This window comes from Alexandromys fortis, unplaced genomic scaffold (assembly GCF_014885135.2).
Source record: "Alexandromys fortis isolate MF-2015 unplaced genomic scaffold, M_Fortis_MF-2015_v1.1 scaffold_23, whole genome shotgun sequence".
In the NCBI taxonomy this organism is placed as follows: Eukaryota; Metazoa; Chordata; class Mammalia; order Rodentia; family Cricetidae; genus Alexandromys; species Alexandromys fortis.
The window spans coordinates 5,847,289-5,871,174 of NW_026067907.1; the positions used below are offsets into that span (position 1 = coordinate 5,847,289).

The 23,886-nt window shown below is 46.5% G+C and overlaps 1 protein-coding gene across 3 annotated transcripts in view; it reads left to right on the forward strand.

Moving 5' to 3' along the window:
• Positions 1–23,886, forward strand: part of Zdhhc14 (zinc finger DHHC-type palmitoyltransferase 14) — a 241,761-nt gene that overhangs the window by 122,634 nt on the left and 95,241 nt on the right. For all 3 annotated transcript variants that reach the window (XM_050135738.1, XM_050135736.1, XM_050135737.1), the window contains exon 2: positions 21,928–22,088. In XM_050135738.1, coding sequence (XP_049991695.1) covers positions 21,928–22,088 — 161 coding nt within the window. The remainder of the gene's footprint in view (positions 1–21,927; positions 22,089–23,886) is intronic.

Consider the following 23,886-nt stretch of genomic DNA (forward strand, 5'->3'; position numbering starts at 1 on the left):
TATAGATGCTTCTCTTGGGGTGGTCAGTAGAGACACGGAGAGCAACTTCTTAGTTGTCCAAAGAGACGAACTCGTGGAAGAAGTGAGGTCCTTTGTGGTTCTAGAAATAACATTTACATGGATGGTGGAAGCAACTTTGTTGTTTTAGACTATTAATAAGAAGACAAAACAAATATCTGCTCCCCTCAGCAAGGGAATCAGTGACAGGCCAAATACTTGCAAAGCCCAGCTTGGTGAACCAGACAGCTTTATTGGGGTTCCTTTCAGGAACGTGGGTGAAGCAGAGATGACCCAGACAAGCTGCATCACTGAAACCCACCCCAGCATGCTTGACCCCTGGAGCTCACTGTACAACTTACAGGTAACTCAGAGAGTCTCCTGCAAGGAATTCATCAGTCTCTGCCTCTCTGAGGCAGCTCAGCCGGGGCGAGCCTCTTCTGGGCAGCAGGGATTCCCGAGAGTATCTCTCAGCACTTATGTACTCTCGAGGAAAGAGGGGCTTAGGTGCATCCACCTGGACAATTTCAGGGACTTCCTGAAACCATTTCATTGTTTACTTTCTGAGCAGGAGATGTCCTGCTGAAACTTGGGAGCATGGGGATCAGAGAGCAGGGAGACCCTCAGTGTTTCCCTGTGAAAGGGTTCAACTAGCTTACCTCATTGTACAAACTGAGCCAGTGGCTGACTGAAGTCTACTGCTTCCTTGAGTCCCGAGGACAAACAGCTAACCACCTGTTCCCTGGCCCAAGGGACTCAGAGAAACAAGAGAACCAGTAATTATGATGAAGCAGAGGGAGGGAGTGAGGCCTGTGGTACCCTGCTGGTACTCAGGAGCCTGTAAATGTCACTCAAGAAGGATTTCTTAGGACATGTGGCGCTTCTGCCCAGAAGGGATGAGAAGGACATTATTATAGACTAAAAGGCAATTCCCAATTGTGATTGTGGTGCAGGTCCCACCTACAGGCTGCACTGGGTCCCCTCCTACCATGTCATGATTTTTTTTTTCCCCTCTGACTGTAGGGGACCCTTAGCCATCAAGCCCCATGACCCTGCTCCTGTGGGCTTCTGGCTGTTCCTGTTTCTAGGCCCTGCTTCCTTACTACCCCTGCATGTGCCCCGCTGGGAGGAATTACTTAGAAAATGCCTGGCTGTCATGCTTTGTACAGAGGATGGTTTCTGACAGTTTCATATTATTTAAAATTTAAATAATCTAAAACTAGCTTTTTCAAGGTTCTGGAAAGGTAAAAGCAGCCTTCAAAAATTATAAATCTAAAATCCTGAAAGAATATTTTTGCTTGTTTTCACCAAGTTTTAAAAATGTGTCATAATATACGGATACTAGCGATGTTTTATGATAGCTACCATTCTGAAGCTGTGAAATTTCTGGTGTGTTTCCCAGTGTTAACTTCAGCACCTACCTCTTAATGAATACATAAGTAGCATTTCCATAAATTATCTCTATTCAGAAAAGGCTTTAAATCAAAACAGCAGTAAATATTCAAGTAACAACACAATGTCTGGGTACTCTGAGACATGAAACAAAGTTGTTGGGTGTCGATTGCTGAGTCAAAGAATGGCTGTGGCAGTGTTACCGAACACCAACCAGTGTTTGTGTGTGTGTGTGGGGGGGGACAGCAGTGCCGTGGATGTGATCACTTTCTGCCATCTTGGAATTATGCGATTCTCTATAAATTTTGTTCTAATCTAGAGAGATTTGAACATTAGCTCATAAAATGAAGCTGTTAGCAATTTTACATGCTAATACTTTGAAATTCGCACAAATTCAAATCCATGTAAACAGTGATCTGTGTTTACTAACCTGTAAGTGACTTGGGGGGACAGATGACGTATACGTGAAAATGTCTGCGTAGAGCTGTACAGTGTGGCATTGATAGCACTAAGGGACATAGTGGGATGGGGGGACACATACACACACACATACACACACACACACTCACACACACACACAACAGTTGGAGCAAGGAACCAAGGAGGCAGAGCCAAGAGTCTACACAGCGAGTAGGTCCTTTTCTTGTTCTGTGGTTTGGGATCAGGCATTACAACTCAGTTTGAAGTTAAGGTCCCCAGCACAGAACAGCCGGTGTACTACAGACTCAGGAAATTCCAGAAGCCGCCCTGACGCGGGGTGCTTGCGGTTTCACTGTACTTTGACTGTAGAGCAGGCGCCTTCTGACTTAGTCCCTCTGTGCTGCTTCAACTCAACAGCATAAGACAGGTAGCTTGGAAGCATCGGGCACTTGGATCTCATAGCCGAGCAGAGTCCGAGGTGGAGGGGAAAGCGGGCCTGGTGTCTGCCCAGTTCAGAGATGGTGTCTTCTCACTGTTCCCTCCCACGGGGGAAGGAGCAGCCAGCTCTTTGAAGACTTTTGGATGAGGTCATTAGGCAAGTTCACACCCACAGAGACCTCTCCTGCTAATGCCTTGTGGTTTGCTTTGAACACAGGTATATTGGGTGGGGCACAAACATTAAGCCCATACATAGATGTGTCTCAGACTTGCTGCAGGGTTTCCTGGAAATGAGAAAGTCGGGAGCGAGGAGGGAAGGAAGGCCACTCTGCTGGTCTCTGGTTGAACTTGGCCTCCAGCCACGTCTTTCCTCAGAGGACTCAAAAGAGCAGCTAAGGTTCCTGGAGGGACCAGATCAGGTGTCTGGAGCCATAGATCAGCTTGGTGTGAAAAACAAGGCTATGAAATAAAGAGAAACGTTTGAGATGGTTGCATCATCCAGATTAACCTAAAATCTCTGTGTACTGAGCAGCTTGCTTACTGGGAACCCACACAGCTCAGTGCCTTAGCGAGATCTTGCCAGTAGACCGGCCCTTTATACATCCATTTGACAATTCCTTCAGTGATTCCATTTCATCATCCCGACTGTGAAATTAGTCAGCTCGTGAACAGTAATGGATTCGACCACATGTCGCTGGTTTCATACCTGCTCTTTTATTAAGTGTTGGGGAAATATAATCTTGCTTACAGTTTTATTGGCTTTCCCCGCTTCTCCCTTTCGCGGTGACACAGAAATAAACTAGCTATGTGTGATGGTGCGTGCCTGCTATCCTGGCCCTCAGGAGACTAAAGGAGGAAAGAACTTTATGTTGGAAGTCAACCTGGCCTATATATTGAAACATTGTTACAAAACAAAGCCAATCCAGCAGAGAGAGAGAGAGAGAGAGAGAGAGAGAGAGAGAGAGAGAGAGAGAGAGAGACTATCAATATAGGAAATACAGGCTTAAGAAAGGAAATAACCATTTAATTTTTGTTAGTTTATTTTGTAATTTTCTACTTTATATTTAACTTTTTATTTGATATTCGTACATGCATACATGCAAATGTGTTTGGATCCAATCCATCCTCCCATTCCTTTTCCTTCAGTTCTTTCCTCTGCAGTTTAATTTTTGGTGGCATGAATCTCAAAGAAATTGTGCCTTCTCTAGCCTTAAGAGGCTTACCCAAACGAACCATATTTTATCACAGATTATAATTTAAAAGATAGTTTAGAAGTAATTGTCTATGGTTTTGAAAGTCTACTTCCCTTAGAAGGTCCTTGCATATCTACTTGCTTCTCTTCCCTCTTTCCTTTTCCTCACCCTCTCCTGGCCCTCATGGCTGGCCAGCCCTCCAGGATAGTAGCTTTATTCTCAGGACCCTCCCATCCCACAGGAGCAGGGGAACCTGTCACTCTGTTGCCTGGAGAGTGTTTGTCAGTGCGAATCAACACATGCTATTTTGATTTGCTCTTCTTTTCCTGCCCCCCCCCCCCCGTACCATTTGCCTGATGTGGTTTATGGTGTATAGAAATGTTCTGTGAATTCCAAAGTGGACTTTCTCCAGTCACCCACATTCTTTCTGTTTATCATCTTAACGGCCTCAGGGGAGCTCGGGGTGGTGGAGACCTCAGATGCCTCTCCAGCTGCTACTTGAACCCACTGCAGAGACACCTGCCTTTTTTTGTTCCTTTGTTCCACTTGTGATGTCAAGCCACCCGCACATAAAAGTTGGCAGGGTCAGATTGCCAAAGGGTATGGAGGGGTTTTCCTGGGAGATGTGAGCATTGTCAGGTGGCGGGGGAAGGGGGGGATCCAGTCCTAGATTCCCAAGAGCAGGTGGGAAGGGGGAGGCCTAAGAGACGCTAAGATGACAGGATGGTTTCTTTGTGGTACGCACTTTAGGAACTCCACTGAAAGTCTCGGTTTGGTCGGCAGATTTTGAATAGGCAGCCCTTTGCAGTTCCCAGGTTTTCATCTCCTCCTTGCCATGTGGCTATGCATAAACATGTCTTCTCTCTGCACAGTCCTTCCTCAGGTATCTGTGCTTACACATATGGAAAAGTCAGATCATCTGGGTCGTTGTTGCTGTTAAAAAAAAAATCTCAGCACTGCCGTAAATGTAGCCATTTAAATGGCTGTATTTCAGGTTTCAGTTAATCAATGGCAGAGCCCAAAATAATTAGGGCCAATGTTTCCCTACATGCAGAACCTGCCCTGCCTCCTCCTTGGTGGCCAGATAAAATGACGAATTCGTTCACTTCACTCTGATTCCATTCTCACTACAGAATATTCCATTTCACTTAGTTTGCATCTGATAGAACCCTGCGTGTGAGTGAGTGCTTGCTGTGTAACAAATGATCCTGGAATTTAGCGGCTGAAAGAACATATTTCTTTATCATTTCTGGGTCAGAAATATGTATCCTCTGCATCGGGTTCTCCCATAGGGCTGCAGTCAAATATAGCTAAGCCACCACTATCAAGGCTGGGTAGGAAAGGATCTGCGTGTAAACTCATTCACGAGGCTCTTGGTAAGAGGACACACTTGCAATATCCTGTCACATGACCCTCTGCATACGTCAAGACAGCTGACTTCCCTTCAAAGGCCAAGAGGGTGAAAGAAAGTGCATAGGTTGGAAGTTTCGGGAAATTGTGTTAACGCCCTTCCAAGGGATGTTCCGTCATCATCGTTGCTCTCTAGAAGCAAATCCCTAGGCTCACTCTCACTCAGGGTGACTTTGGAGAACAGGAGGCAGAAACCATGGAGCCATCCGACAGACTACCTTCCAGGGTCTGCATTACGGTCTGAGTGCACCCCAACCCCCATATCGTAAACAGTCCCCAGTGCAGCAGCACTGGGAAGTGAGGACCTGCCCCCACAGTGGATTAGACTTGTATAGATCTTGTCAGATGTACTCCTTGATCTTGAACTTTCCAGTCATGAGTAAATGGTTCTACCCTCAATGAACTACTTTAGCTCAGCCAGGCACAGAGGTGTTCCAACACTCAGGAGGCTGAAGCAGGAGGATCCTAAGTTCAAGGCCAGTCTATGACACCCAGCAAGAAGCTTCTAAAAAAAATCATTGCCTATTCTCAGGTATTCTGTTACAGCAACATAAAACTAATATTTTCCCAGTATTCTTTATTTAAAATGGTTCATGGGTATCAGGAGGCCTGGAAATAGCGCTCTCTCTCTCTCTCTCTCTCTCTCTCTCTCTCTCTCTCTCTCTCTCGCCCACTCCTGCTAGGTGGCCATGAGGAATCAGAGGACTCCTTACATGGTTCAGACCGCTTCCCATGCCCCCCCTACACTTCTCCCTCACACAGACTTTCCTGGACTGGCCTTCCTGACTCTTCTAGTAGATGCCAATCACTTTCTGCCTCCTTCTCCTCAACTTTGAAGCTAAACTTTGTTCCGACCCTGTGGCCTCTGAAACAGATGCAGAACCTACATAAGCTTTTCCTTTAAACTGCGAGGAATCCTACTGACCCGTGCAGATAAGGGATCACAGCAATGATGGGAAGGTATCCAAAGTCCACGCAGGCTGACACTGACACCCTAAGAGGAAGCAAGTCTATTTGTAGAGTGGCTGGTGTGTCCTTGGGGCTTAGCTGGAATCTTTCTGATGGCCAAATTCATCAGTTCTCAAAGCAGCACTAAGATGGAACCAGCCTGGGTTGTCATTTACATTATTCTGATCTGGCCCGTGACAAGACAAGACTCACAGAAACAAAACAAGCTCTGCGAGGTTACACATTGAGTGCCCAAGTTAGGGTAAGGAGATGGTCAGTCTCATCCCAGTGTCCCAGGCCATCCCAGAATACCATGGGAATTTCCAGCTTTCTCTCAGAACCACCCCCTGATTTCTGGTGTGACCGTGACTCGGGTTCTTAAATATCAGTCTTCTCGGTTCTTCAGACTTTAGGTAAGTCTGAGGACAGGATGGGATGCTTCTTCAGAAAACATCTTCCCCTCCTCCCATGGTGCCTCGAGCTGTACTTCTCTGTCACATAGGAATCACTTGAGTATTTAGGAGTCTGGCCCAGTCTTTAGCTCATTTGCTGAAAAGTAGCTTCTCTATCTGCCCCAGTGTTTACACTAGTCTCAAGATGGCAGGGTTGGGGACCACAGTGTAAACTGTAATAGCAGGGACACCCTGGAGCCCTCTAGTTGGGCAGATACTGACTTTTACTTACTGGACCTTGTGTTAGCTTTCTGTTACTGTGATCAAAGGCTGGGCCAAAGCACCTTCAGGAAGGGCTGATCTGGGCTCAGGAAGATCTACTCAGGTAGAGTCTGTCATGAGGAGAGAGTTCAGGCAGCAGGAGCCTGGAGCGGCTGGTCCCGTTGCACCTATAGAGAAGGAGAGAGTGATGAGCCCTGGTGCTCAGCTCACTGTCTGCCCTCTCCATCTCAGTACAGGGAATGCCACTCACAGTGGGCGGGTCTTCCTACCTCAGGGAATGCCACTCACAGTGGGCAGGTCTTCCTACCTCAGGGAATGCCACTCACAGTGGGCGGGTCTTCCTACCTCAGGGAATGCCACTCACAGTGGGCGGGTCTTTCTACCTCAGGGAAGAGAGAAGAAAGAAGAGTGAAGAAAAAGAGGAAGAGAGAGAGATTAGCCATCATGGCCCTGTAATGGTCCCAAGTAAATTGTTAAAGAGCTAGGGCTCCTAGTGATTGAAAGCATGGAGGAATTTGGAGAGGGCAGATTTAGCCATAACCTGCAAAGTGGGCTTTTGGAGATACATGGTTGCACATCTGTAATCCATAATGCATTGAGGGTTAGACTCTGTGGGTTTTCTTACAATGTAACATGAAATGCATAGCCCCTAGCTTTAGCCCTTGCCTGAAGTAAGGCTCAGCCGCTCCTCTCATTGCTACAGCCTCAGCTGAGGCCTCAGCTGAAGTCTCAGCACCAGAAACTAGAGAGCCCAGAATAAGGTTATCATCAGCCAGGGACTAACAGCCTCAGCCCCCTGCTTCCTCCCACACTTGAAGGTCCTTCTGTCTCTACTAATTCTCTGGCTCTCCTGTGTCTCTCAGAAAGAGGGGTTGAGTTCTTAGCTGGTTTGGAGAACAGAGACAGTTGCTACTTCCTAGATTCCTGAGAGAATATCTCATTAAAGAATTATTGTTTTCAAAGAATATTTATGTATAGCATGTGGTTATAATTTGATGCCATGAAAGTTTCTCCTTTTTGTTCCACGGAAAGTACACTTTCCACTGACGGAAGAGGCAAAGTCAGAGTCAGAGCCCAAAAGTGGTGGAAAACTTCTGTTGGAAAAGTTTTCCCGAACTGTCTAGAATAAACACCCCTGAGCATGTAGGCACTACCAGAGCATTTAAAACCTTTGCTTTCATAGCTCTAAACAGTGTTGTTGTCTCCAGTGTTTTGGTAGACCTCTGTGTTTTTACCGTGTATTGTCTGTCTGTCTGTCTGTCATGTCATCTATCTATCTATCTATCTATCTATCTATCTATCTATCTATCTATCACAAATACTTGCAACTAGAAGTCATGACTTTGTGGCAGCCATAGTGGCATCCTTTTGGGCAGTTGCCTCTAAAAATGTCAAAGACCATCCCCAGAGCCAAGTGGCTCTGTTGGACGTTGTCCCTTTACAGACTGAGGCATCTCACAGTGCAGCAGCATGTGCCCAAGATTAACAGGCACTTAGCAATGAGGAGAGGCTTCCTGCCTTCTCTCCTCCATTGTCTTGTTCTGTAGTTCTCCTCTTCCTTCTCCAGTGTTTGGACCACGGAATGCAGTGGTCAATTGACTCACTGTACCCTTCGGGATAGCATCCTCTCCAAAACATTCCGTCAGGATGGCCAGGCCAGCCCTCAGTGCACGAATCCCTCTCCTTGAGCTCCAGTTAAAGATGCTGCCAAAGCCTCTTCCTTACCACGCGTCCCATAAAGGTATTTCCATCGTTCCCCTAGAATGAATGTTTGTTATTCTTCCCTTTGCCCCACCCCCCATTTAAAAATTAACCACGTCATAATTTCAGCTCAGCAGGCCTCAGGATTCCTTCTATTCTGCTGGCAGTTGATAGCTGCCTTGGGAGGAATAATTCTGCCTTGGGATCGTGACCTTGGCAGGCTGCCTGTGCTCTAGTGGGTGGCCCCACACCCACAAACATATGCCAGCATTAATTGGACTTGGTGGACTATTTTAAAAAAAGAAAGAAAAGAGAACACAAAGTTGGAAGGGAGATGTTGTATGGGGGAGCATGAAGGGAATTGGAGAGGAAACAAGTGGGTAAGATCATTTATTTCATTGTATGTATATATGACATTTTCAGTGAGGTATTTTTTACAAACCAAACTAGAAAGATCCCAGAAGTATTGACTTAAGAGAAAATTCACAGAAGGAAATGAATGGTATGCAAATTTAACAGAAGCAATGGCCCGAGAGACTCGGTTAATTGAAAACTAAGTGGTGGTGGTGAAGGCATTAATGTGTTGTCGTGGTATTTTCAGATCACCCCTCATGAATTCAAAGACTTCGAGAAAGGATATGGAGTTGCACCTGCTAGAACTGAGTTAAAACACTCAGACTCCCAGGGTTCCCTGGTGCCCCAGACCTGTGCTGTCTGGGGTACTTCATGCCTTACCTGGTAGGAACGAGCATGAGAGCAGAATTTAATAAGGCTCTACACTGGCTTCTTCTGCAAGGGGGACTTTCTGCATCCCTCTCCTCATAGGGAGAAAATTACTCCTTGAGTAATTTCCGGGGTGATAATTCCAGGAGGGGAAGGAAATTTTATTTTTATTTTATTTTCCCCCACAAGTCAGCTTTTGCTCTAATGCGAAAGTCCCCACTCCTGATATTTGAGTAAAACTTGTTAGCACTGCCTTTGTCTGGCATGATTTTTTTTTATTTTTGTGGAAGAATGTTTTGCCTGTATGCATATATGAAAGCCATGTGCATGCCTGGTGCCCACAGGGGATCTCTGGATTTGGATTCCCAGAACTGGAGTTATAGACAGTTGTGAGCTGTCACGTGGGTGCTGGGAACCAAATCTGAGTCCTCTGCAAGAACAGCCAGTGCTCTTTACTGCTGAGCTGCTTCTCCAGTCCCATTAATATGTTTTGAGATAACAGGGTCAGTCTCTGCCTCTCAGAGTTCAGCGCAGTTTGTGGGGACTCTGAGAACCTAGTTGCCGTTACATAGGAACGGGGAGCTTCTTATTTTGTTATTCATCAAAAGAAGGCATGGAGCTGAGCCAAGGAAAGTGCCCTTGATCTTGGCTGAGAAGGTGGTACTCCCTCTTTACACCAAACCAAAGTAGCTGGTTGTCCTGAGTGGCTTCACATCCAGGGTTTCCCTAGAAGTACAAAAAAAAAAAGGCCCTTTCCTTTGTACTTTGTACCCATCCTCTTAGGGATAGAGCCCCGTCCCTCAAATTTTTCATTGTCCACCCTGTGTATCTGTGTTCTGTGTGATGCTGGACAGACGTCAGGGCCAGTGCGTTTGGCTATTTTTTTCGCCACCATTAAGAAACATGTTGCCTGTAACATCTGGGTTTCTTTCTCCCCAGCCTTGCCAGACTCACACATACACACCTATACTTACATGAACACACATACAGAGAGAGAGAGAGAGAGAGAGAGAGAGAGAGAGAGAGAGATCACCATAATGTCTTTTTAAGTTATGGAGTCTCTACTGATGCATGCAGCATTGGTTTGTAAAACAGTGGTTGAACTGGCCATCCTCAAAACTCCCTGTAATGAATGTGATGATGCACATGTTAAAAATAAACCCTCCGATTCCTCATCAATCTCAGGGAACTGCTGTAAAGGGAAGGAAGTACAGATGGAGTCCTTTTTCCCCTTAGCCAGAAGGCAGAAAGGGTCCCCCCCCCACCCCCAGGCATATGGCTTAAATGTGGCATTTGGGTCTGAGAGCTCTGGGTAGAGGACAGAGCCACCAGCAGAAGCTGTGTGTGCCTCGCTTCTCCCCTTGCCTTGGCTGCCTGGAAACCATACCCTTGTGATGCCATTCACCACCCGCACTAGGGGCCAAGCACTTCAGATGGACTCAGCATTTCCCACTAGGTTTAGCTTAGCTGAGGTGGCAGAGTGCCTGCCTGGTAGCAGGGGTGAGGCACTAAGTCCACACCAGCTCACAACTGCCATGAGCCTGGATCCAGGAATCTATCATTACCAGGGATAAATTCTTATTCTGTTATGGGCTTGCCTTTCCTAAGTATAATGCTTCTACCAAAATTACTGTCCATGCAGAATGTTTATCCACAATCATGATATTCCACACAGCATTGCCTCTGACCAAGAAACTCGCTTCACAGAGAACTGTGACAGTGGGCCCAGGCTCGTTAAATCCTCTGGTCTTCCCATGTTTCCCATCACCCTGAAGCAGCTAGCCTGATGTGGTATAAAGCATCACCCTGAATGGTAGGATGATCCTTTGAAAACACAGCTATAGGGCCAATTAGGAAGTACTTGAGTTCTGTTCCTTTTGAGAACCCTAACACTATCTTAGTGTGGCAGTTTGAAAGAAAATAGACCCCAAAGGGAGTGGTATTACTAGGAGGTGTGGCCTTGTCAGAGGAAGTCTGTCACTGTAGGGACAGCCTTTGAGGTCTCTTTTGCTCAAGCTTCCCTCAGTGACACTCAGTCTACTTCCTGTTACCTTCTGATCAAGATGTAGCCAGTACCATGTCTGACTGCATGCTGCCATGCTTCCCACCATGATGATAATAGACTGAACCTCTGAAACTGTAAGCTAGCTACCCCAATTAAATATTTTCCTTATAAGAGTAGCTGTGGTCGTGGCATCTCTTCACAGTAATAAAAACCCTAACTAAGACAGACGTTGGTACTGGAAATGGGGTACTGCTGTGGTGGTCCTGACCATGCTTTTGTTGGAAGGAATTTGGAGTTTGAGACTTTGGTTTAAGGATGCAGTGGAATGCTATAAGCACTGCTTGATGGGTCATATTAGTAGGAGCATGGAAGACAGTGGTGCTGATAATGACTTGACCTGTCCAGGGCTGGATCAAGAGATTTCAGAGGAGAAGAATTTTGTTATGTTGCCTAGAAATCATTCTTGTAATATTTTGGCAAAGAATGTGGCTTCCTTTTGCCCTTGTCTGAAGAGTTATCTGAGACTAAAGTGAAGAGTTTTGGATCAATTCCCTCGGCAGAGGAAATCTCAAAACAGCCTAGTATAGACTCTGTCGTGTGGTTATTAGTGGTAGTTCTAATGAAGTTTTATAATGAAAAGTAGCAAGCTGAGCAAATAAGAGTACAAAATGTACAGACTGAGAAAAGGGGTACCAGAAAGCAGAATAGAGCTAAGTCCTGTGTTCAAGGAGATAAACAGATTAAGAAATAGAATTTTAAAAGTGGTGGCCCCAGAGCAAGATCCCACCCAGCTAAGTTTCCGACTTGTGAAAAGGAGTTAAAGAAAAACTTAGAGCCAGGTATGTTGGCTCAAGCCTTTAATCCCAGCACTCAGAAGGCAGAGAGGCTAGCAGATCCCTGGGTTTGAGGACAGCGTGGTCTACAGAGAAGTTCCAGGACAACAAAGCTTAGGCAATGAAGGAAACCATAGAAAACAAAAAGCTGGTGAAGACGTAACTGAACAAGGTGGCCATGTTCCATCTCAGCAAGTAGCAGAACTCGCAGCTTCAGCCACATGGTTCTGACTTTAGTTAAGGGTAGAAGAAATGGATTATGGAATTTGCCTCTGTGACTAAGGAAAGCCGCCGAGGCCAGGCATGTGTCAATGGTGTCCTTGAATGGAGGCCTAGAGAGGCCATTGCATGAAGCTGTGATGTTAAAGTCTGGATTGCCTTGGAGACACCAAGATGTTAGAGGTGTCAGAGCCATGGGATACCTGCCAAGGAGAGCTGCGAACAGGAAGTGGAACCAGCCCAAGAGGAAGAAGTGTGTCACGGTCAATGAAGAGTTACATACATATATGAACCAAGCAGAAGAAATCCCTTATTGCCCCCAAGCACTTTCTGGGAGGAGTCTGATAATAAGAAAGCCAGGGAAGATGGCATGCCATTCAGGGACAGAAAGCCTAAATGGGGCCCAGGTGCAAGGATGTGCCAATCGGGGCAAGGCTTGATTTTAGGTTTCAGAGTTGTATGCAGCGACAGAGTTGGAAGAGATGCTGTTGAAGGTAATGTTTGAGGAAAGGCTTGGAGGTGATTCATTGTTATCTGGGGAAAGGGATAAGGAGGCAGGAATGGATGTCCTGAGAAAAGGCAGGCCTGCTGCGCCTCAAAATCCCAGAGGAGTAATACAGAACAAGTGGGTAAAGGGGTGGAGGCAAGGATTCAGTCAATGGGATGACGGGAGTCAGCTGGCTGTGTGGCCTCTGAGAGTCTCTGAATTGAGTTGAGTTCTGAGCAATGCCATCTCATGGTGGCCCTCCTGGGCAGAACTTACAGGCAGGAAGACTCAGACCCTGATACCACTTGGGCGGGAAGACTGAAAAGTGTCCGATTCCAAATGTAAGATGGTGTGAGAATATTCTATTTCAAATGCACACATAACATTCATACATGACTTTTAAACTGTTATCTCGGTAAGTATAAAATAGCTCTTTCAGTCAGTATGAAGTAAAACCCCCAAGTGATAACCATATTGTCACATTGTCCCTAGATGAAATGTCTTAAAGCATGGGAGGTCTCGGGTTCCATGATCTACACAATCAGAGCAAGACTAAATGGAACCCTACAGAGCTGCCAAAATGGAAGTGGGGGGGGTGCGCTCTTAAACATCAGACAGGGTTAGAAGCAACCAAGCTTAGAATTCAGTCTAGAGCAGGAAAAGAATTCCAGAGGTCTACCTCGGCCATGCAGTGCCCTGCATAGGAAGGTCTCCCTGGCACACAACACTGGGCTATTACCATGCTGCCAATTCCTGGTGCTGCCAGGGCACACTGAGGGTAAAGCAGAGGAGGTGGTGTCCTCACTAGTTCACACCCTTGTGATCGGAAAAGACAATGCAGTCCTTTGGTTCCGAAGATCTACAGTGTGTGGATCCCATGCCTAAGCAACCCTGTTATACCATTAAAGGGTCAATTTAGAACACACACACACACACACACACACACACACACACACGTACTTTTGAGTTGAGCAGATGGCTCCGTGGTTAAAGCACTCACTATGGAAGTGAGAGGACCAGAGTTCAGATCCAGAGCACCTAGGTAAATTTGGATGGACATAGTGGTCTGCCTGTAATTCTGACTTCCGAAGGCAGGGGTCAGGGATTCCCCCCTCACAAGCTGGCTAGTGAGACTAGGCATATAAGTTTAGCCTTATCAGCCACATCAGGAAACCCTAGATTTGAGAGACCCCAACTCAATGAATAAGGTAAAAGAGTGAACCAGGATTATCCCCAAAATCAACTTTGAGCCTCCATATGCATGAGCACACACACGCACCTCCTACACACGCAATCATGCCTGTACCTACATGCACACCACACACAGATGGGGAAAATATGTTTCATTCCTGTGATTCACATACTACCCAGAAGCTTCTGGGTTCCTGGAATTTTAAATGTAAGTAAAATTGATTGACCAAAACATTTACACACTGCAGTTTTCCCTAACAAGCCCTTGCCATTCTTAATATCTGATGTGTAAATCGAGCTGCACAGACTATGAGCCTATGCTTCGAAGACCTGGGTTTGCTGTCTAAAAGAGGTCTTTCTGGGTGTTTGGGAGGCCCCAGGTGAGGACTAATGACCCTTCTCCTGCACACTGGGAAGATTTGCAGATACCTGGTAGGAAGAGAACCTCCCTGCTTCCCACAGGCCCGCACTGAGTATCAGGGGGGAGCTGGCTCCCTCTAGGAGCTGCACAGAAAGGCAATGTTAGCTGTGCTTGAATTGGCCCCTTTTAACTCCATCTCTCTGGTGGTTGGTAATTTCCTCTTCTTGGTGAGGGGACCTCTCCCTTCCCCTTTCCTTAGCCTGAAAGTGACAGTTGTCAGGAAAGGGTGCCAGAGGAGACTGTGGTAAGGACAGGTGAAGACCGTGATCAGGATGGTGAAGACTGTGGTGAGGATGAGGAACACTGTGGTGAGGATGGTGAAGACCGTGGTGAGGATGGTGAAGACCGTGGTGAGGATGGTGAACACTCTGGTGAGGATGGTGAAGACTGTGGTGAGGATGGGGAAGAGTGTGGTGAGGATGAGGAAGACTGTGGTAAGGACTGGTGCACTTTGGTAAGGTTAGCGAGTCCCTGTGTAGCCTACACAGAGATGCACGAGGTTCATCACCACTCATGAGAATGGACTGTCCCAGAACCTGCCTCTCAGAGAAATGTGCGAACTTCATGAAACTTTCTACTGGGGCTTCAGGGAGATGGCTCGATTGGTAAAGTGCTTGCTCGCCGTCCTGAGGACCGAGTTCAGATCTCCAGTATTCACAGGAAAGCCGGCCACTCTATGCATGTTTCTTACCCTGCTTTAGGGTATAACAGTGACAAGAGGGTTCCTGTGGTTCCCTGGCCAGTCAATCTCATCAATCAGTGAGCTTCAAATTCACTGAAAGACTGTCTCAAGAAAGAAGATGGTTAGCCACTGGGGAAGACACATTGCCAACCTCTGCACAAACATGCATGTACATACAAACCTACATGCACACAGAAATACACTACACACACACACACACACACACAACATCCTTGTTTCTTCTGTTCTAAAACAGATTGAATGTTCATTCTGAATCCACTTTTCTCTGTCTCCCAGTAATGTCTACCTTGCTCAACGTGGTGGATGCATCTCTAGGAACTGTGATTAAACCACAAAGCAAGCGGTGCTCATATCCCTGCCTGTGAGGTGGAAACGCATACATTTGTTTCACAGTGACTCATATGAAAAGGAGAAAAGATCATTTTTATTACATCCCTTGCAACCTGCTTCCCCACTGTGCCGCTGCTCCGCTATTATTATAAACGTGTGAGTCATTGATTCACATTATTGCATTTCATGGTCGTTCGCCTTATTCTATAACCACTTATTATTGAAATGCATCACGATCGAAGAGCTGAGATTTGAAACAATAAGTTACTCTGTGGGTTTTAAAACATGGAAGCCCACTTGAGTCTAGAAGCAGTGAAGCAAGGCCACTTTCTCTTCCTGCATAATAATAAACACACACCCGCTTTTCTCTGCCCAAATGGCGGTTATTCTTATGCCAGTGTTTTCTATACAGAACTATCATGTGAAGACCATTTCTTGTTAGTTAGGAGTCATAAACTCTTATTAAAGGAATGTATTGTATGTATATCTGCAGACAAATTATTAAGATGTGAATTGTTTTAATATGGAAAATATTCTTTGAGGCATGGTTGTAATATTTGTGCTGTGCCTTTTTAATGTTGTCATGCTTTGTTTTGTCTCTCTTAAGCAAAGTTAATCTTTCAAAGACTCGTGGTGGGAAAAAGGGGACCTCACTGCTCAATACGGAAATCCAGATTTTGTGCTTGAAATATTGAAGAAACTAGTCTCAAGGTTTTTGTCCAAGGAATTGTCTTTATGTAAAATTCAATCCCAATTGAGTCAACCTATAAACTAAAATGTAAGATCAATAATTCTAGCATGTTTGTAGCCAGTGACAAAAATAATTTTACACCTGGCTATAAAGAGAATATTTTTATCTCTGTAGGCATGATGGGTATGTGTATGTGTACAAGGACAGGTTCTCTACATAGAATCGTTTCGTCTGTGTGTGTATAAGATGTGTATCTGAATGTCAACATGTGCCTGTCATCCTTGGTGTGCATGTGGAGGTCAAAGGACAATCTCAAGTGTTGTTCTCTACCTTCTACTTTGTTGGGAATAGGGTCCTTAGCATACGCTAGTAGTGCTGGCCTGTGGGCTTCGGGGATGGGGTTCCTTCTATCTCTGGCACCTTCAGATCGCTGGGATTATAGATATGTGCTACCGCTCTATTTAATTTGGGGAGATCCAACCTCTCTGGTCCTCACATACAGGAGCTGTCTCCCCCAGCCCCTGGCTAGGTACTTTAAATCACAAAAGTCCTCTGATTTCATGGTCTCAGATCATATGACACCCAAGAGATGGTTCCAGTTTTCATGTATAGCCATCAAAACACACACCAATATTTTCCCTGACTATGTATTAAGATTTTGCTATTAGAACTGAAAGGGACCTTATGATACTTTGGCAATACTACCCTCTCCCACCTGTTCCGGTGGCCTTTCTTCCCCCGCAGTGTGCACAGCGACACTTTGTGCACAGGTATGTAATCTTCCTGTCCAGAGTCAGACAGCGCATGCTGCTGTACATGGCAGGAGGGGTATGCTGTGCTGTAGCGGCTTCTCAGCATCTGTACCATTTGTTTTGTCTGGTGCCAAATTATCTAATTTCTTTTATGCTCCAAAAAAATGCACGCTTTCCAAGTCTTATTCCCTCCCTCCTGTCACTTTCCAATTGAGCCTGATAATGACGAAGATGTCCGTCTCGTTTTCTGTGCTGCCCTGGGCTGTATGTAGGTCACAATTCCGGAGACAGAAATAGGGCTCAGTTTGCTGTTTGTGTCTCTGGCAGCTGTATCATCATCTTGTATGAAATCCAGGCCCTCGGGGGTGGAGTCTTCGCATCACAGATGGTGCTCAGTGCTGGAGCTCAGGGCACTGTTGCTCAGAATGTGAAGGAGCCTGTTTGTTTCCAAGCGGTTCGAGCTTGGGCGGAGAATCTCTATGATGCTCATAGTTCTTTAGTTGCTGAATCAGTGCTGCCAGTGGCTGTGAGTTGGCAAGCTGCCCACCCAGTCTCCTTCCTCCTGGCAATCTGTACTCACAGTCGCAGTCAAAGGCAGAGTCTGCTACTGCATGTCATCACCAGGACTATTGATGCTTTCAGCTTCTTCTGAACTTCAGCTTGAAGTTGTCTTTCTAGCACAGATGCCATTGTCTAGAGGTGCGAATCCTGCAGCATTGATAATAGAGTTGCGGGGACTTCCCAAGAGAGTTCAGTACTGTCCTTGGTCACATAGAGGCTGGTGGAAGAGGACAGCTGTCACCAAAGCACCCACTATTTCATAACACTTTATTGACATAAAGAGCTCATCTACTGTCAGAGCACGGAGGATCCCGAAGAGCCTGGCAAATACGTGCAGAATGTGACACATAGTAGTTCAGTGAGCTGTGGGATAGTTTCTCCAAGGAAGCCCAACAGAAGGGCAGCTCCTCAGCTTCCACGTGAAAGGACTTACAGACCTCAACAAACTGGAGGGCAAGAGTAGTTGCAATAAGAATAATAACACATACCTTTTTTTTTTTTTACCTAAATTCACCTATAAATAATCATGCCATTTTATCTCCCTCTGCCATACTTTTTCTAAACTATTTGAAAGAAGACCGCACACCTCATGGTACTTTGTCCCTAAATTCTGCAGTACGCATTTCCTAAGCATAGGGCCCTCTCACATCACAGACGCACGCTGTCAACGTCAGTGAGTTTACCGCTGGTAGTCTTTGGTTGAGTTTAATAGGGGTGGCTTATTTCTGGTGGCCACATACCGGCACATTTTCAAGGTGTAACATGACAGAGGTTGCTTTTTTAATGGCAATAAGAGAGACAAAGCTAACATCTGCTTGATACGACACATGCTTTTAATGAGCTCCAAAATCGGAGTTCCTGTCTGATTACTCCCAAGCTGATGTCACAGTTCAAGGTCTGGGCTTGAAGTGGTTGAATTTAGGTGCCCCATGGAAACGCTAAACATGCCCATTGTGGTGGCTGACTTGACACAGTAGATTGGGAAGAGATTCTCAGTTGGAAGAGAGACATTGTCTAGATTAAGTTGGCTGTGAGCATGCCTGTTGCCTATGAGGAATTTATTAACTGGATTAATTAAAGTGGGAAAGCCCACTCTAAATGTGGGCATCTTTCCTATAAGCATCTTACATTAATTCACTGCTGTCTACTCTTGACTATGAATGTAGCAACACTAATTGTTTCAAGTTCCTGCCACCTACATGTCCCCATCAGGATTGACTGCAACTTGTAATTATGAGCCAAATAAACCCTTTTTCCTTTAGGCTGCTTTGGTCAGGGTGTTTTTATCACGGCAACAGGAAACAAAGCAGAGACACCCCAAAAAAGGTATTGTCTGCCACACCCTCTCACACATATGGGGCCTCGACAGATGTTTTGGGTTCTGAGTCTGATATAGCACTGAGATTTTGATGATTGTTTTATATTAAGTCTCTAATGGGGAAACAGTCATTTCAGGAAAGACTTCTCAATTCTCTTCATGTCTCAAGTTAAAATATAAATTCTGTGTTAGACCCCAGAACCCAGGCCCACACAGTGGAAGGCCATTTCAGTAGATCTGCATGACCAAGGTACCAGGGGGGAAAACCCTCTCTGCGGGCTCAGAGTGTGAGAACAGCTAATGGCTTGGTTATGGAATCCCTAGTTTCTTAAGTATCTAACCTGAAGCTTTTCAGTGCTTACTATTACAAAATCAAATGTTTTGGAAAAGGTGAAAGCCCACTAAAGAGGTTAATTGCGTCAGTTTTTGCCTAAAGCGTCTGGAGAGAGAGAAGCACAGACTCCCTTCCCACACAGCAAGACCCACTGAATTGAAGAGGCATTTCTGTGATGTGTGACTGCTTTTCCAAAGAGGTCTGTTAGTCAAGTTCATGAAGTTATTACAGAATGCCCCAGACAGAATGATTTCCAAAGAGCACAGATTCATCTCTGACAGTTTCAGAGGCTGGGAAACCCAAGATCAAGGGACCTCCTTCTAGTAAGCCTGCATCTCCCCTTGGCAGAAGATAAGAGGTGAGATTAAAAAAAAAAAGGGCCATCAAAAGACGGCTGTCTTAGTTAGGGTTTCTCTTGCTGTGAAGAGACACTGTGACCATGGCAACTTTTATAAAGGAAAACACTTAATTGGGGTGACTTGCTTACGGTTCAGAGGTTCAGTCCATTATCATCATGGTGGGAAGCAAGGTAGCAGGCAGGCAGACACGGTGCTAGGAAGGGAGCTGAGAGTTCTACATCCCATAACAGCCAACAGGGAGTGGTCTGTCTCACTGGGCATGGCTTGAGCATATATGAGATCTCAAAGCCCACCCCCACAGTGACACACTTCCTCCAACAAGGCCACACCTCCTAATTGCCCCTGCCTCCCCTGGTTTGGGAGCCATTTTCTTTCAAACTGCCACAAGGGCTTTGCTCAGTTTTACAAAAAACACACTCTTGAAGTGCTGAGCCTCTGCTGGCAATGTCACAGTTGGTAGGAGTAGGGTACTTGGGGCTTAGTTGTTTCATAAAGCCCCCAAGTCTTGGGATAGAACCCATACAGGGGGTTCTGAGGTTAATGTTTTTTACGGTTTCTTTTTTTTTTTTCCCTGAGCAAGGTCCTCTGTCTCTTCCCACTCTCCAAGTCACCTCACTTTCTACGAGTCTCTCTGGAGCTGGTACCAGATTAGCAATGACCTGGTTGTTTTTTTTTTTTTTTCCTATTCCTGTGAAGACACAGCAACCAGCAACCCAGCTGGAGTGAAGCACTGTTTTGTGGTGTGGGTTTGCTTTGTTCTGGCCCTGCAGCAGAGTTGGTGGGCGTGGTCATGGAGGCCCTGGAAATGCTCTGGTGTTGTGTCTCATCAGGTGACTTTCCTAGAGTTCACAGGGCCAGCAGGGAATCTGTCCCCGCTACTGACATCTGGGACCATCCCACCACCTTCTGAAAGGCATGGGGAGTATCTGGGCTTCTTCATGGCAGAAGATTCTGAAAGGCCTTCACTCCTTCAGCAAAGGGGTTCCTGTCATGTGGTCCTTGAGAGCCAATCTTAACAGTATCCCCACTGGGCATCCCACCAGAGACCTGTACACAGTAGGGTGCTGGTACCCAAATGGGAGCCACACCCCTACGCACCTCCCACATCTGAGCAGAGCTCACCTCCTTCTTGTCTGTTCTTTACTTGAACAGCCGGGACTTGTGCTTCTGAGGACAAGCTAGGAGTGCCTCCCCGCAGCGCTACAGAGACACTGTGATCCCACGGTGCCATGTGTGTTCTCCCACACCCATGACAACACTTAATGTGGCCACAAGAGACTACTGATAGCCGTGGCAGACCTCATCCTTCATTAAGTACCAGGCTAACTCTTTGCTCTATGTCTCATCACCCTGCGGTATCAAGACACCATGACAACAGGCCAAGGGCCCAGTGCTTGAACCTGCCCAACCCCAGCATACCACAGTATAAGATCAAGGGTGAGGTGCCAGGTCCCAGTACAAACTTTAGTCTGCCAAAGTCCCTTCTCTTCAACCCCCACAGTCCCTGTGGCATAATTCCTCTGTCCACCAACAGTTAACAGGATGCTGTCGCATTAAGGGCAGGTAGTGAAAAGCATCTGATATTGTTCCAACTACTTGGAATTGCTGAAACGGGAGGATGTCTTTAGTCCAGGGTACAAAGTCCAGGTTGGGGAGCCAGGGAAGACCCATCTCTTAAAAATAAACAGAACAAAAATAAGAAGAACTGGACCACACTAGTGAATTGATGGCTCCAGGTGCTTCCTGGGAAAGCATGGGGTTGGTGTGGCTCAGCCAGTGAGTCTTCTCCCTGGCTCTTCAGAAACTCAGCTGCAGGCCCATGTCTATGGCGTTTCGCCCTCCTCTGGACAAACTGCCCCCACAGTCTTGACAAATGATTCCTTGGTGTTTGCAAGTCAGTGTTAAGCTGGCGGAAAGTTCCCGAGTGGTTTGGCCCAGGTGGGTCAGACTAAGGTGTCTATGTTGACATTATCATCTGTATTTCCAGAGATGGGTGGGGGCTTTGGGCTGATAAGTGTTTACAATGCAAAGGGCTCGTGTGTATTTATTCAAGCTACAGGCGTTCCAGATCGATTGTACAAGCAGGATTGTTTTCTCTTCTACCAGTGTCTCTCTTGTGGAGCTTGGCCTGCCCTGATCAGTGGAGGGGTGGGGTTGTCACGGAGCCCACTGCAAACCACCCCAAATTTAATTGTTTTGTTTTGTTTTTTGAGACGGGTTTTTCTTTGTAGCCTTAGATGTCCTGGAACTCACTCTGTAGACCAGGCTGGCCTTGACCCACAGAGATCCGCCTGCTTTTGCCTCCCAAGTGCTGGGATTAAAGGCGCGCATCAGTACTGCCCAGTCTAAATTTTCTTTTTTAAAATTTAAATTCATCTCTTGTGTGGGTGTACATGGGTGTGAGCATGGGTGTGCACATGCCACAATCTCACAAGTGGGGGTTAGAGCACATCCTGGGGCTTTGTTCCTCGCTGTCCACTGTTCTTGAGATGAGGGCCTCTTTATTACTTCAGGATGGGATATACCAGGCTAGCTGGCCTCGGAGCTCCTGGGAAGACTCCTGCGTGCCTCAGTCTCCCTTCTGTCCACAGGGTTTCTGGGATTACAGGCATGCTATTTCACGGACTCTGGGGATCCAGGCTCAGGCTCTCACAATCGCTAGACAAGTGCCTTACACTGAGCCACATTCCCCAACCCAGATGGGTTTTAACAGAAATCAGTCTCACTCAGCTAAGTGATGATTTTGCTTCTTGGAAGATCCGAACTGTGACTGTGGATCCTAACACTGTAATCCTCTCTCTTCTCTCTCTCTGAAACCTGCTGGCAGCTGTCCATACCTCGCGGTGAACATCACCCCCGCTATCCCCGTGGTCGGCGGTATCCTGTTCTTCTTCGTGATGGGGACTCTGCTTCGGACCAGCTTCAGTGATCCGGGAGTCCTCCCTCGAGCCACTCCTGATGAAGCCGCTGATCTGGAAAGGCAAATAGGTAACGCTGAAGCTCTGCTCTTAGCCTGTGGTTACTCCCCTCCAGTGCTGGCTCTAAAGTGGGGGACAGGCCGGGGTGCTCGTGCAGAGGGCGGGGCGCTGGCTGGCATGAAGAGTGACCGGGAATGAAGGAGACCTTAAAGATGACCTGAATAGAAGGTTGGGATATGAAGTGGTCGAGGTAAGACCGGGGGCGCTGCAGAGCTGAGGCAGGGGCTGTGGCAGCATGCGAGAAGCCCCCCAGTGAGCAAGGTGTGGCTTACAGATGTTTCTCTGAAACTCAAGCATCCAGTTCTGCTCTGGTCTAGAACCTCGGTAGTTGAGGAAGTTTCTCTCCTGTGCTCCCTGCTGGACATGGCAGCTTCCTAATTTCCATAATAAAAGCTAAGTGTATTAGTTTCTTTCCTTATTGTTGCAACATAGTATCTGGCAAAGGGATTTAAGGAAGAGTGGTTTGTATCAGCTCCCTGATGGTACATCCCTCATGGTAGGGAAGATATGGAGGCAGGAGGCGGAGTCAGCTGGTCATATTGTATCTGCTCTCAGGAAACAGAGAGATGCAGACTGGTGTCTCCTGTTCCTCCAGCTCTAATCCCCAGCCCACAGACAAGCACCGTACAGAGTTAAAGTGGGTTTCCACTATAATTAATCTACCCTAGAGGTGGTTTTCAACCTGACGGCCGTGATTCCTTTGGGGTCAATCAGCCCTTTCATAGGGGTTGCCTAAGACCATTGGGAAACACAGATATTCATAACAGTAGGAAATTACAGTTATGAAGTAGCAATGAAAATTATTTTATGTTTGGGGGCCACCACAACGTGAGGAACTGTATTAAAGGGTCACAGGTTTAGGAAGGTTGAGAACCACTTTTAGAGACAGTCCCAAAGGCTTGTCTCCTAGCTGATTCTAGATCCTGTCAAGTTGATGATCAGTATTAAAGCACCATACAAGGCAACGGTACAGCTTAGACTGTCTTATTTATTCAGCCTAAGATCCAGGGTTTCTTTCACTTGCACATACCTCTGCAATATATCCCAGGGGTGTGTACTGAAATGAGTAACTTGATTTTCCTTAAATATTAAAGCCTGACGCTAGAGTTTGCAGCTTTGGAAATTTATAACAGATCCCAATGTCTGTCACAACACACTTTAAAAATGTGACCCTTTTCTTGACACATAAATGCTCTCAGTGGTGGGTGTGTCTCATGTAGCTTTGCTGTGACACACTGGTGAGTCTGATAAGATCAGCAGTCAGCCTGTGATGACTCAAAGCGAGCAGGCAGAAGAGGCCTGGTAAAGCTGCCCAGCAGGGACCTCTTCCCGGGCTCCCTTCGCAGCCTCTGCTCTAGCTGCAGAGATGCCCTTTTGCTATGGCACAAGCAGCTACAGCTGTGGCCAGGGCTAGAGATGCTCTTACATTTGCCAAGGACAAAACAGAGCTCTGTCCCTGTCTCAGCCTCTGCTCCTTCCTCCATCCCTGCCACGCAGAAGGGGACAATCAGTCTACAGTGCTGGGGGACCATGGTGCCACCTGCTGTTCTGCAGCAGCCTGCTTTCTGGGGCTGAGAAGAGACAAGGAAGTGGCAGGGGAAGAGCAATCCTTCTCATGCCACTGTGTCTTGCGACACTGAAAGCTGTCCATGTCCTAGCACTTCGGTCATATTTAACATGGCAGTGGCCATCATAAAACTTTTCTCACATCTGAGTAACTCTGTGAAGATAAGGCTATTCATGTTCTCTGCTACAAACGAGGAGAGTGCTTCCCCCAAAGAGGGGCTCCAATAAGAGGAAGTACAGCG